At 50.7% G+C, this 11,836-nt stretch overlaps 1 protein-coding gene across 6 annotated transcripts; it reads right to left on the bottom strand.

Annotated features, from left to right (window-relative positions):
- Positions 1-498: 498 nt before the first annotated feature.
- Positions 499-11,354, bottom strand: NDRG2 (NDRG family member 2). Of its 6 annotated transcripts, none has more exons than XM_036734353.1 (17): positions 11,098-11,354; positions 9,281-9,348; positions 8,377-8,457; positions 7,960-8,001; positions 7,425-7,530; positions 6,963-7,083; positions 6,727-6,789; positions 4,940-5,000; positions 4,736-4,822; positions 4,373-4,429; positions 4,060-4,163; positions 3,320-3,364; positions 2,927-2,978; positions 2,409-2,456; positions 2,086-2,121; positions 1,899-1,950; positions 499-1,538 (listed from the first exon to the last, which is right to left on the bottom strand). In XM_036734353.1, exons 3-17 carry the CDS (start codon positions 8,449-8,451, stop codon positions 1,378-1,380), a joined length of 1,110 nt encoding a protein of 369 aa, XP_036590248.1. In that variant the 5' UTR covers positions 8,452-8,457; positions 9,281-9,348; positions 11,098-11,354; the 3' UTR covers positions 499-1,377. The 6 variants fall into 6 exon arrangements, with proteins under 6 accessions (XP_036590248.1, XP_036590246.1, XP_036590249.1 ...); XM_036734351.1 differs by lacking the exon at positions 11,098-11,354 and adding an exon at positions 10,363-10,674; XM_036734354.1 differs by lacking the exon at positions 11,098-11,354 and adding an exon at positions 10,258-10,379.
- Positions 11,355-11,836: the final 482 nt, after the last annotated feature.

The raw sequence follows: 11,836 nt of genomic DNA, 5'->3' as shown, positions 1-11,836 counted from the left end.
TAAATTAAATAATTGGGCTCAGCTTCCGTGGGTCAGGATGCTATATGTTCTTTAACTTGCTGTAACCATCATGAGGCAAATCTTGGTCTTTGAGAACTCAAGTCTCCAAACCTGCTCAGAGGCCACTATAGGCTAGGCCCAGAGATAACTTCGAATCCCCAATGGGTGGGGGACTCCAAAGTAGAGAGATCAGTGACTGATAGTTCAAGCGTACCTTTCTTCTTAGAGATGGCAATGATAGCATCCCTGGATTCCTATGGCATTTTCTCAAGTGGCTTCTCCCTTTCCCTGCCTGAAAATCTGGATGAGTGGTCGATAGAGGGCTTTTACCATTCACCATGATTTGTTGTGAAGCTCATCATCTCTTAAGTGGTGAAGGCCATGCCATACTTTGACAAGTTATCTGTTTTATGTGTTTTACCCATGTGTAAGGAGTTTTTAAAAAAAATCTCAATCTCCCCAGTGCTTTCTTTTATACACACACAGTTAACACTGGTCCTCAGTCTTGTCTACACAATTTATTGTTACAAGGGGAATTGTGGGGGACAGGAGGCTCACAAGGGAGTAACTTCCCCTTTACTATAATGTGGTCAGAGCCCCCAAGACACTTATCCTGCTCCCTGGGCAATCCTGCCCATCCCTCATGCCAAGTCTCAAACAGTAGAGCCCTGATCTGGCCCCCCAACTCACTTCATAAAAACTGACAACTATAGAGTTAGTTCAGCCAAGCAGCCCCGGCCCCCTCCCTACTCCTGCTCCCGGCTCCAGCCTACACATTCACTCACACTCACCACCTCCCACATCTATTTCTTCTCTATCCTCTGGACCTCTCCATTGCAATCATAGGGCCTTCAACTGACCCTGAATACCTAATTAGCTTCCTAAACACTCATACTGTCACTCACACACCCAACCCCATTAAGGGAATAAGGATTAACCAGAATCAGCATTAGCAACTCCATCCCCAGTGTGTTCCCCAGATGCCCTCATTACAGTGCATCCTGGGATAGAAAAAAAGAGTCTGAGCTGGGATGCAGCAACCCCTCTTCCCTCATTTGAAGGTTCCTGGCTCAAGGAATAGCATGTCCCCTTCAAGTCTTCCTCCAAAATAAGGAGACAATCCAGGAATGAAAAGTCAAGGGTCTGGGTCCCTAAGAGACATTGGGATCTCTCTCCCAGGGTTTTGGGGGGGCAAGTTAGAGGTCAAGGTTAGGGTAGAAATCAAAAAGTCAAAGTCATCTCCCTGCAGAATCTGTCCCACCTCTCTTGTTCTCTCTCCAGCCTATCACCCTTATATACCCTCCCCCGCCCCGGGTTAGAGCTGGGGGGCTGGGGAGTGGTGAGGGCCAGGTCCTTCAAAAGGGGAGGGAGGGATGCTCAAGAAGAGACCTCCATAGTATGTCCTGGAGACCCTGAAGGAACAATCCCAGACTCGCTGCTCTGAGAGGCGGTTCGAGAACGGCCGCTATCAATCGAAGCTCTACTGGTCAGGGAGGCAGTTCGGGATCGGGATAAACGGGTCATACAGGAAGATGCCACTGTGGAGACGGGAGGCAGATGGTATAAACAATTGGTTAAATGATAAAGGAAAAATATAAGCCAAAAGTAGGACTATCAGGAGAAAGGAGTTAGCATTGATAAGGAAGGCAAAGGCAAGAACTGGGGAATACTAGGAAGAAGGATGAAGGGCTAATGACAGTAAAATAGGTCAAGGAGACTTGGGGCAGGAAACAGGACAAGGAAAAGAGACATATGGTCAAACTTACTCCAGCTCCAGGCCCAACCCTCCCCTCTCCCCCCATTCTTCTCTTCTTAAGAGGACCCTCAACCAGAGTTCTTAACACAAGAGAAAGAAACCTTGATCTCCCTTTCCTACCCCTATGACCCTTCATACTCACTGTAGCCCATGCCTTGAATAAAATATTTGAAGGCTTCCGTCAGCTTGCCTGGCTGTAAAGGTATGGTACAAAGAGGCAGTCAAGGTTTTGGGGACTGAGGAAGGGTGGACTGGGGCTCTAGGAGCCATACAAGGGTTCACAGTAGAATTAGCATTTCACACCATCGCACAGGCAGCAGGGAACTCACCTGGGTCAGTTGGGGCTGACCTCCAGAATCTGCCATCTATTTAGAAGAAAAATTCACAAAAGCAAAATGATTCAAACTAAGTCATGGGATGGGACCAAGAACCTATTTTTAAACCCGCACTCTTAAAGAGAACCCCTCCTTTTGCTTTTAGTCAATCTTTCTGACTTTACCTCCCCCCTTCCCAGTCCCTCCCCCTCACCCCCTCAGTTAGGCAAGGCCCAGGAGACCAAGAAAGCTAAGGCAAGAGAAGCTAAGGACTAAGAAACAGCAGGGCTATGAGTCATGGATAGGAGAAGGGCAGTCAAAGCTGGGCGGTGACCGACCTTGAGGAAAGAGGTCTTGGTTGGGTCCAGCTTCGAATTACATTCCACCTGATGAGGAGGAGACAAGATAAGGGAAGATCCCTAGCTTCTGAGAATCCTAACTGCATAACTCCTGAAACAGAGCCCACCAAGCCCCGCTCCAGGAGCCCAGAATCCCATCCTCTTCCTATTGATTCTCATATCCCTTTTCTCCTCCCTTCCCCCGGTCTCCCCTCTCCAGGATTGAACTCTTCAAGTTCCATAAGATCACAGATTAAGAACTGGAATCCAACCCCATTATTTTATAGACCCAGAAAGGAACAGTCATTTGCCTGGGGTCACATAAATGACAGAGCTGAGGTTTGAGCCCCAATCCGCCTACTCCCAAATCCAGCATTCCTTCCTCTTCTACATTCTACCATTTTGATCCTGCCTCTTTCCCTTTCAAAACAAAGCTGTGATATGCTCCTGAGACTAGAGATTAGGTAACCCCTTCAAGTCCACTGCCCTAAGACCCAATTCTAGAACATCCCACTGACCACAGCATCTTCATAGGGTGCCTGGTCTCCCACCACAAGCATCACAGGGCACCTAGAAGCACAATGATAAACAGGAGTGGGTTTGGCTGCCTCCTTACAGAAAGCAGCTAAACAGTTGTTTAATATGAAGGTGACTTTAACTGGGGACAATCCTCCATATAACCCTGATCCCCACTTCCCAACCCCTTACACTTCCCAGTTTCAGGAAGGGAAAAGCCTAGGAGTAAAAAAAAGTGGTTTTTGAAGCCAAGTTGGGAGATGTGTGAAAATTGAGGAAATCCAGACCACTCCTTCACCACCTCTTTGGTATAAGGTTTCCTATTTTCTAAGAGGTAGGGGTACTTGAGGAAAAATACAAGAACATCAGACAGCATGGATCCCAGAAGGTCTTACTTGAGAGTTGCATCACCCCTACGCTCAAAGTTCAGGTCTCGGCGGCTAGAGGAGAAAGCAGAAAAGGAGGTAGGGATTAGAGGCATGATCCCCAACCCACTCAGAGAAAGACTACCATCCCCCAAGGGACCAAACATAGGTCATTTCTGTGACTGAATTATGGGGAATGGAGTAGGTGGTAAAATGAAATGGGGTGGGATTAGTCACTTGTGTCTCAGATCCCTGAAATAAGAGGCTTTGTGTGCATGGGTGTGTATTCTCTGTGTGTTGTATATGTGTGGTATTGGCGGGGAGGGGACGATATGACAGAGTGGGGGGAGGGTGTGTATGTGTGTGGCATGTGTATGTGGTACGCACGTACATGTGTGTGTGTGTGTGTGTGTATGATAATGCTAGAAAAACAGAAACCTACTGATCTGAGGAAGATCAACAGGAGACTACAGGGTGGGTACTACCTCCAAGACAAGGAATTCCTTCCATTTTCCCATGCCTATCCCAAGTGTATCTACTGTCACAAGAAGAGACCACAGAATCCTGGCTACCTCCTCCCATCACATACCTATTTCAGTTTACCTTATGTCCATCTCCCATGTGTGTGCCCCACCCCACCCCCTTGACTTTGCTTCCTTCTCATTTGCTGTAATGACAGCAATATTTACTCCATCTCCCCACTTCTGTTCCTTCTATTACTTCATCCTGCCCCACAAACACACACACACGCACACATTCTGCTCAGTTACTTGTTGTAGCTGTTCCAGAAGAGCTCGATGTTCTCTACGTTGGGAGCATGCATGATGATATCTCGATACCGTTGCACCAGCTCTGAGTGACCAGACAACTCCTCCTGGAAAAGAGGTGGGGGGGTGGGTGAAAAAGAAGAAAAGATTCTGGCTAGGAGGGGAAGCCTGAGTCCACCAGATGCCCCAGGAGCCCTCACTCAACCCTGCCCTTCTTCCTTTGGTCTTGTCTCATCTAGGGAGAGAGATGCCCTAAGCACCCCAGAACCCTTTGTTACTCCCTTCACTCCCCTAAGCTGCCGTGACTCCCCAGTACCTGACTGAAGAGGTGTCCAAGGATCATGTCAGGGATTGAGGAGGTGAGGCCAGTCAGCTGTAGGAAGAAGACTAGGTAAGAGATGGCACAGAAGGAAGGGGGAATTCCCACTAGAACCCCCTTTCCCATCCTTGTAGGGTCAGTGTTTCCCATTTCTCTCCCCCACTCCCCTTTCCTTTTTCACTTTGGACATACTCCTGATACAGAGCCTGGGGCTGGAGCCTAATAAGGGAGCTCCCCAGCTTGGGGGAACATTCAGCTGTATGTGATATATCCTACATTCCTCTTCTGCTCCTCTCCCTTCTCCTCTGCCCTAGCCATACAGCCATTACTCTCAAGCATCTCCCAGTTACCCCTCCAAACCTTGTGGGCAGCCCAGTCCATCCAGCCCTTAGCATTGCAATCAATGTTGATGAGAACAAGGCCTTCCACTGCGTCTGGGTTTAAAAGCTTAGGAACAGTAAGGAGAAAAAGAGTCAGAATCTCCCCTACTCCCCAATTCAGACCCCCTCCCCTAAATCCCCTGAACTGTCTTTCCCTCATCTTGGCACCTCCCCTTTTCCTTACAGCAAATCGAGACAGGATATAGGCTCCAGCTCCGACCCCAACTCCAATTATGGTAGAGAAGCTGTGAGGGGAAAGAAAAATGGCAGGGGGAAGGTGAGGGAGAAGGAACTGCGGTGTTCCAAACCTCCCTTTCCAACAAAGGCAAAAATTCAAGAGAGGGCAAAGAGAGCCAGAGGGCTAGGAAGCCAGGCACTTTGTTCTCAGTACAAATTTTCCCTCTGTCCTCTCCCCACCTTAGTTATCTTGGAAAACTGAAGCTTCTAGTAATCTCAGAAGCCTCCTTAACCAGAGAAGAAAGAGGTAAATTCAGACATATGGAGAAAAGGAAACTGGGCGTAGATTGGAAAGCAAATAACAGGGAGGGCAAGAAAGACTATTTAAGAGCGAAGAGAAGATTATTATAAATCATCGCTATCTCTCATCTAAATTTTAATCCAATCCAACAATATGGGGTTCCTTTCAGGGTGACAGAACTCAGTACTGATATAGTATTCTCTATATGCCAAGCACTGTACTAAAGTGCTTTACAAATATTACCTCATTCAATCCTCATAACAACCTGGGAAGGAGGTACTATTATTACCCCCCATTTTACAGATGAGGAAACTGAGGCAGACAGAGAGGTTAAGTGACTTGCCCAGGATCACACAGCCAGTACGTGTCTCAGGTTTGATTTGAACAAAGGTTTTCCTGACTCCAGGCCCAGAACCACCTACCTACCACTTGTCTTTCTTCATGCTGCCTCCAACCTCAGGTCCTTGGCTGCCCTTCCTTACCGTGTCAAGTATCTTTTGGATACTTCTCACTCAAACTCTGACCATCTAATCCGAGTAGAGGGTGACACGGATCACAACATGGGTCTATGCGATAATGACCAGTCTTTCGCCTTCTCACTTGTTAACAGTTCAACTGCTCAGACCTCCCTCCCTCTTTCCCCCAAGACCACAGGGACAATCACTCTAGGAGATGTCCTCCCCTTGGGGGCAGATGAAAACAAGAGTAGGCACCAAGTAGAGGAAAACCTGGACATGACTGACCAGAGGGTCCAAGCCTGCAAAAATAAAAGGGGGTGACCACAATAAGAAGGTCCCTAATTTACTATGCCCCACTATATACCAACCTTATCCCCATTCTTCTCCTAGGAGCTTTTCCAGCTTGATTCTATTTTTGTTTCTGATCCTACTCTGCATACTAAGAGTGTAGAAGGAAGAAGCACAGACTTGAGATGAAAAGGTGATACGAATACTATGACTGGTCAAGGGAAAGGGGGAAATGAGAAAACCAAAGCTGGCCAATTCTGTGACAAAACACAAAGAGGGCTAAGAACAGGATCCAGAACACGCAACTTTGCATACCAAGAACAAGTCTCCCTGTTCCTGAGGGAGGAGGAAGAGAGAGAGAAGGGAAAAGGACAGGTTGGTCTGGTTCCTCAGGGTTTATGTCACCCCTTCCCCTTTCCTCTCCAGCTTCCTGATCCTCCCCAGCCTGCGAGTCAACGGTACTAAGAAAATTCCCAGAAACTCAAGACAAACATTAAACCCTCCCTTTCTCCTTTCTCCCCTCCTCACCAACCTAGGCAATCCAACCAGACCCATGTATCTGTTTCACCCTCTGTGACCCAGTCTAAATCCCCAACCATCTCCATCCAACCCCCACAACAACCACCTGTAAGGTGTGAATGTGGGTGGGAGGGACACAATGCCCAAGACTAGAAATCATAATTTGGGGATAGAAGGGAGAGAATACTTGTTTTAGTAGGGGAAGAGAAGAATCTCCAGGCCTCTCACTTTAAATATTGCAGGATAGTAGGGATCATGTCTGCAAGCTGGTCCAAAGATGGATACTGGTACCTGAGGGAGATGGAAATATTAAGGGTTCTGAAACCCCTAGTATCCCACCACCTCTTGTCCCCAGTGACCATCTCTTCTTCCCCTTTCTCTTCTCCCAGCTATTGGCTCCTCCTGCCCTTCTCTATTCATTCATGAGAAGATATTTAGTTGTCATAACCGGAAAGGGTTCTTACCCCAAAGGGAACACAGGTGCCCCCTCCTCCATGCCAGGGGCCTCCACGTGAACCCGAACAAAGTTCTTGATAATTTCCTGCATGTCTCCGAAATCAAACAGGGGCTTGAAGCAAGTCTTATCTGAGGAGATTCCCCCAAAACCACCCAGACAGAGGGGTTAATCTGGGAGACAAAATCCCCTGAGCCAGACCCCTTCCATGTTCCCTGGAAAGAGTGAGACTTGGGGAGATCTCCTTAATAGTCCCAACGTCTCCATGTTTGTTCATTCCCACCCCTTCATCCTGGGCTACCTGTTCCCCTCACCTCTCCCCTACATGGAAGAAGGGGTTCCAAAGGAAGTGTGTTGGGAGTGGAGAGAAAGGCTTAGACTGAAAATGTTAGCATCGGACACAGTCCTATTAAAACGGAGAAAGTAGGGTTGAGGGTGGGGATAAATGAATAATTCTAGAGTAACTGCTTACAGTTGAGTCCTACATCATGGTAGGTGAAGATCGCTGGACGCTTGGGTTTGGGGGTGCCATAGACAGTGAAAGTGACGGAACCATAGGGGGTCTCTACAGAATGAGTCTGTGAGGAAAAGAGATCAGAGTCAAGTCTGGGGTTAGATTAAGAGGGCAGAGGGCAAGGGGAAAGGGTCAGATCAGGGTTGGGGTACAAGGAAGAAGAGCAAGAGTGAAAGAAGTGGGATCAGAACACAGTAAGATAATAAGATCACAGAAAGCTAAGGTGGAGGATTTAGTAATGTGGAAGATATGTATGAGGATGAATCAGATTGAGGGAAGGATGAAGAGAGCCAGTGAGCTCCAAGAAACTAAGTGATGACAAAAGTATAGGGAGAAAATGGTATCTAGTGTGATAGAAAGAAAAATAGAAAAGGGGAGGGAAAGGAAGGAAAGAAATCAGGACTGACCAGCCAATGGAAGCTTCTCTCTAATTAGGAAGTGGGGGGGAATGGATCCCTACCCTTCCCACCCTGGGTCTACCCCAGGTTGTTACCTGTCCTTGGTCCAAGAGAATTCGGGCAGCTAACTCAGCCTCCTGGAGAGATACACAGAGACACAGACAGAGATATGCATGGCAAGAGACACAGACAGAAAGACAGACATGGATGAGGATGGACAAAGACCGACTCAAAAAACAAAAAGAGATAAAAAAAGAATTGACAGAGACAGACAGAGAGAATGAAGGTTAGTGTGGGGGGATGGCGTTAAGGGCACGGGCAGATGGCTTCCAGCACAGGGATGGGGACTAGACTCCAAGTGGTGATGTATGGGAGGAGAGAAACAGGGATGGAGAACAGGAGAACATAGGGGCAGGAGTTAGTTTTAAGGTCAGGGAGTCTGGGAAAGTAGTATATAAATCAAGGGAGGGTCTTGATGCCTGGAATTTAGGGATCAGAGGGTATCCAGCAACCTTAGCAGCTTCAGGAGTCTGTCCTGGTAACAGTGGCTTCTCCTCAGTAATATGCACCTCCTGTAACTCCGCCATGGTGGCCTGAGAAGGTTATGGGGTGGGGGAGGGGAGAAAATGAGAGGCAGTGAGTAGAGAACTTAACTCTTCCCTTCAGACACTGCTTTTTCCCCCTATCTTAGTCTGTCCCAAAATATCTGGCCATGACATCCCCTTCAAAACCATCCTCTCAGAAAATGGGACAATGCAAAGGGACTTGGAACATGTGAAGATGAAATCCATTAATATGACAGGCACACAATCCTGGCCACATTTGACATTTTCTCACAGGCATACAAGGTAGGAAATCTGGGTGGATGGGTAAGGACTCCGGATATGCTACACTACTACCACCAAGCCTTCTTTTTTCCTCCCCTCTGTCCAGGACAGAAATACCCAGGGAGGGGCAGTGGGACAGCTCATGTTTCCTGGGCCTATATTTAGGGTCCACCCCCTCCCTCCTCCACCCTGGATCAGAGGCTGCCCCCGGCTGCAGGGGAGTGGGACTGATGGGCCCAAGGAGCTAAGTAGTCCAAAGGTCTAGATCCAAGACACAAGGAAGGAGAGTCCATAACTGATTGTGACCTTCAGCTCCCAGCCCCCCAAGGTCAGTGGCAGGGGAAAAGGGACCTAAGTGGCCAGAACAAAAGCAGCCAGAAAGGGGGAGGAGGTTGAATTTTGGGGAGACATATAGAACTCTACTTATCACCTTCCCTCTCTCCCCTTTACCAATGGGCCCTGAATAATAAATTTGTTTGAATTCAGCTTCTAAGTGGATTGTAGACAGCTAAAAAAAAAAGAGAGAGAGAGAAAGACAAATACAGAGTAGGGGACAGCTACAGACAGGTCAGTGGGTGGGGTCACTTACTGGATTCTTATTGGTTGGATGCAGTGAGGTTAAAGGTGACCAGTTCTCACTCTTCTCAGTCCAGGGGTCTGAAGAGACACAAAGAGGTGAGTGACCCCAGGGGCAAGACCTTGGCATTTCTGGGGGGAAAGCCTCAACTAATCCCAGCCTTCTCCAATACCCCCTAGGGTGCCAATAAGGTTATGTATCCCCACGCAATTAATGTAATCTCAAAACCAAAGACAGTCTTTCTTCTCAGGAGTTCTGACTGCAATGGTTTTTTTTGGTTGGTTTGGGTTTTTCTGCATTTCTTTTTAAAGAACTGGATAAGAGAATGGAGGTGTGAGCAGAGGGTATCATACCAATCCAAGGTCTTGAGGGCAGGAGGCACAAGGGCATCTTGCAAGAGCACTTATTAAACACCTACTAGGTGCCAGGCACGAAATATTGGACCGGATTCATAAGGGCTACTTATTAGCTACGAGACCCTGGGTAAATCATTCCCCACTGTCCTGCCTAAGAGGACTGGTCTCGAATAGATGGTTGCTCCATTCCAAGTCTAAAATCCTACGAGTGGGAATAGGATCGAGTACACATAGCTCAAAAAATACACTCCCGAAGCCCATCCTGGAAACCTTAAATTTATGTTAGCCCTGGGAGGAAGAGATTTGAATAGAGTGGGGGTGCCGGGGATTCCTCCCACACTGGCCCTCTTAGGACCCGCACTCCGTCCTGGGGTCTGTGAAGTGGCTCCTCCTGCTTCCCATCACCCTCCGGGGCCAGCCTCAGCTTAGCACCTGAGACCCGTTCCCGCGTGCCTGGACACGCTGCCCATCCGCGTGGGCGAAGACACCTACTCGTGGCTCCCCAGCAGCCAGGCTCACACACGCCCCACTGCACGGCACGGACAGGGCCGGCTTTGTACTCCACACCAGCTACACCCCAGCTCAGCACCCACTCCCTCCCGGCTCGCAGGCCCCGCTCCCCCGAACTGTCACCTTCGCTTGGAACCCGCTGGGTCCGAGCGCTCACTCCCTCTCTCTCTCTCCGGCCACACGGATGTCACCAACTCCCGAGACGGATCCGCCCGCCCCTCCCCCTACCTGCTGCCGTGGTCGCCGCGGCCGCTTCCACCTTCACTCGTCTTTGACTCTCGGGCCCGCCCCAACTCCCCGCCCCCATAGACCCGCCCAACAAACGCTCGGGGCTGGACTGCTCCCCCAGCCTCTCCGGGATCCGCCCGCTCCCCAGCCCCCCAATAAACACGCCCTTCCCTCTTGACCCTGCCCCAGGTCCGGCGCCCCCCTCACCGGGGAGGGGCCAGAGTGAGGGTCTGGGGCTGCGGGAAGGGGACAGTACTGCCGGGTCGGCGGGAGCTCCCTTTCAATCTCCCTCCACCACCCGACAAAAATCTAGAAAGAACAGGGAAGGGAGGCGTCGTTCTCTAAGTCCCAGGAGGTGATGCCCCCCACGGAAGTCTTTGGGGGGAAGATGCCCCCACCCTGTCTCCTGACACCTGCTCTTCGTCCCCACCCTCCCAGGTTCTCCGGATCCAACTCCTGACTCCTAAGTCCTCTCCCCGGCCGCCCCCTCCCGCGGTCATCCCGTGTCTCTCCCGGGAGGGGCCTTCGCAGGACCCTGCCCCCAGCCCCAATACTCCAGGGTTTTCCCCCAAAGCCGCCAGGGTCCGCAGGGAGGCTAGCAAGGGAGGATGGGGAGGGGGATCCAGAGCTGAAGAGGAGGGGATCGGCATTAGACGAAGGGAAGGGAGGCCCGGGGTCAGGGGCCTCGGGTAGCCTCGGGAGGTCCGGCCCCGGGGCGCCTGGGGGTCCTGGTACCTCTGTTCTCTGTGTCCCGCGGTTGCCTACTCTGCTCCGGAGCTAGGAGTTGGAAAACAAACCCGGGAGGGGGGGGCGGGGAGCACCGACAGCCGCTATAAATAGAGCAGGGGCCGGGGGGGGGGAACAGAGAGAACGAAGAAGGGGTGGGGGGGGGGACGGGGACTGGCCAACGCGGACTCCAGGGTCACGGCCCCGAGGGGGGCGGGGGAAAGGGAAAGCTGGGGACCCCCAGGGGCTCTGACTCCTGGGTAAACAGGCTGGGGGGCGGGGTTAACCCCGTGGGTGGGGACTGGGGGGAGTACACAGTGTCCCGGGCTGGGGCCCAAGAGACCCCGCTGCGGACTGAGCTAACCCCTCCTTGCCCGGCCCAGAAAATGAGAGACCCACGCGGCCCAACACTGCCCCAGAAAGGGCAAACCCTTCCCGACCCTGAGTCTGTATCTCTTGCATTGCCCGCCTGCCTGTCTTTCTGGGCATCCCTGAAGAACCTGCGTTACCTCATGCCCGCCCCTCTCTCAGTGTAGGTCACTTATGGTTGGGGCAGGGTGGGGGTTGCCCAGGGCATGAGGCAGTCCGGGCTTGACTGCGCCTACCCATCTCCTGCCAACCCACAGGCTCCCCTTAGGACTCTCCAACCCAGCCTAGCCCACCCCCCACCTCCATGCAGCCTGGTTTCCGAGACACCATTTAGGGGGCCCCGGCTCTGGGCCAGTTGGAAACAATGGCCAATAGAACT

The sequence above is a fragment of the Trichosurus vulpecula genome, chromosome 8, assembly GCF_011100635.1.
Source record: "Trichosurus vulpecula isolate mTriVul1 chromosome 8, mTriVul1.pri, whole genome shotgun sequence".
In the NCBI taxonomy this organism is placed as follows: domain Eukaryota; kingdom Metazoa; phylum Chordata; class Mammalia; order Diprotodontia; family Phalangeridae; genus Trichosurus; species Trichosurus vulpecula.
Note: the sequence above shows the minus strand (reverse complement) of the source record. Positions and strands in the feature narration are given on the sequence as shown.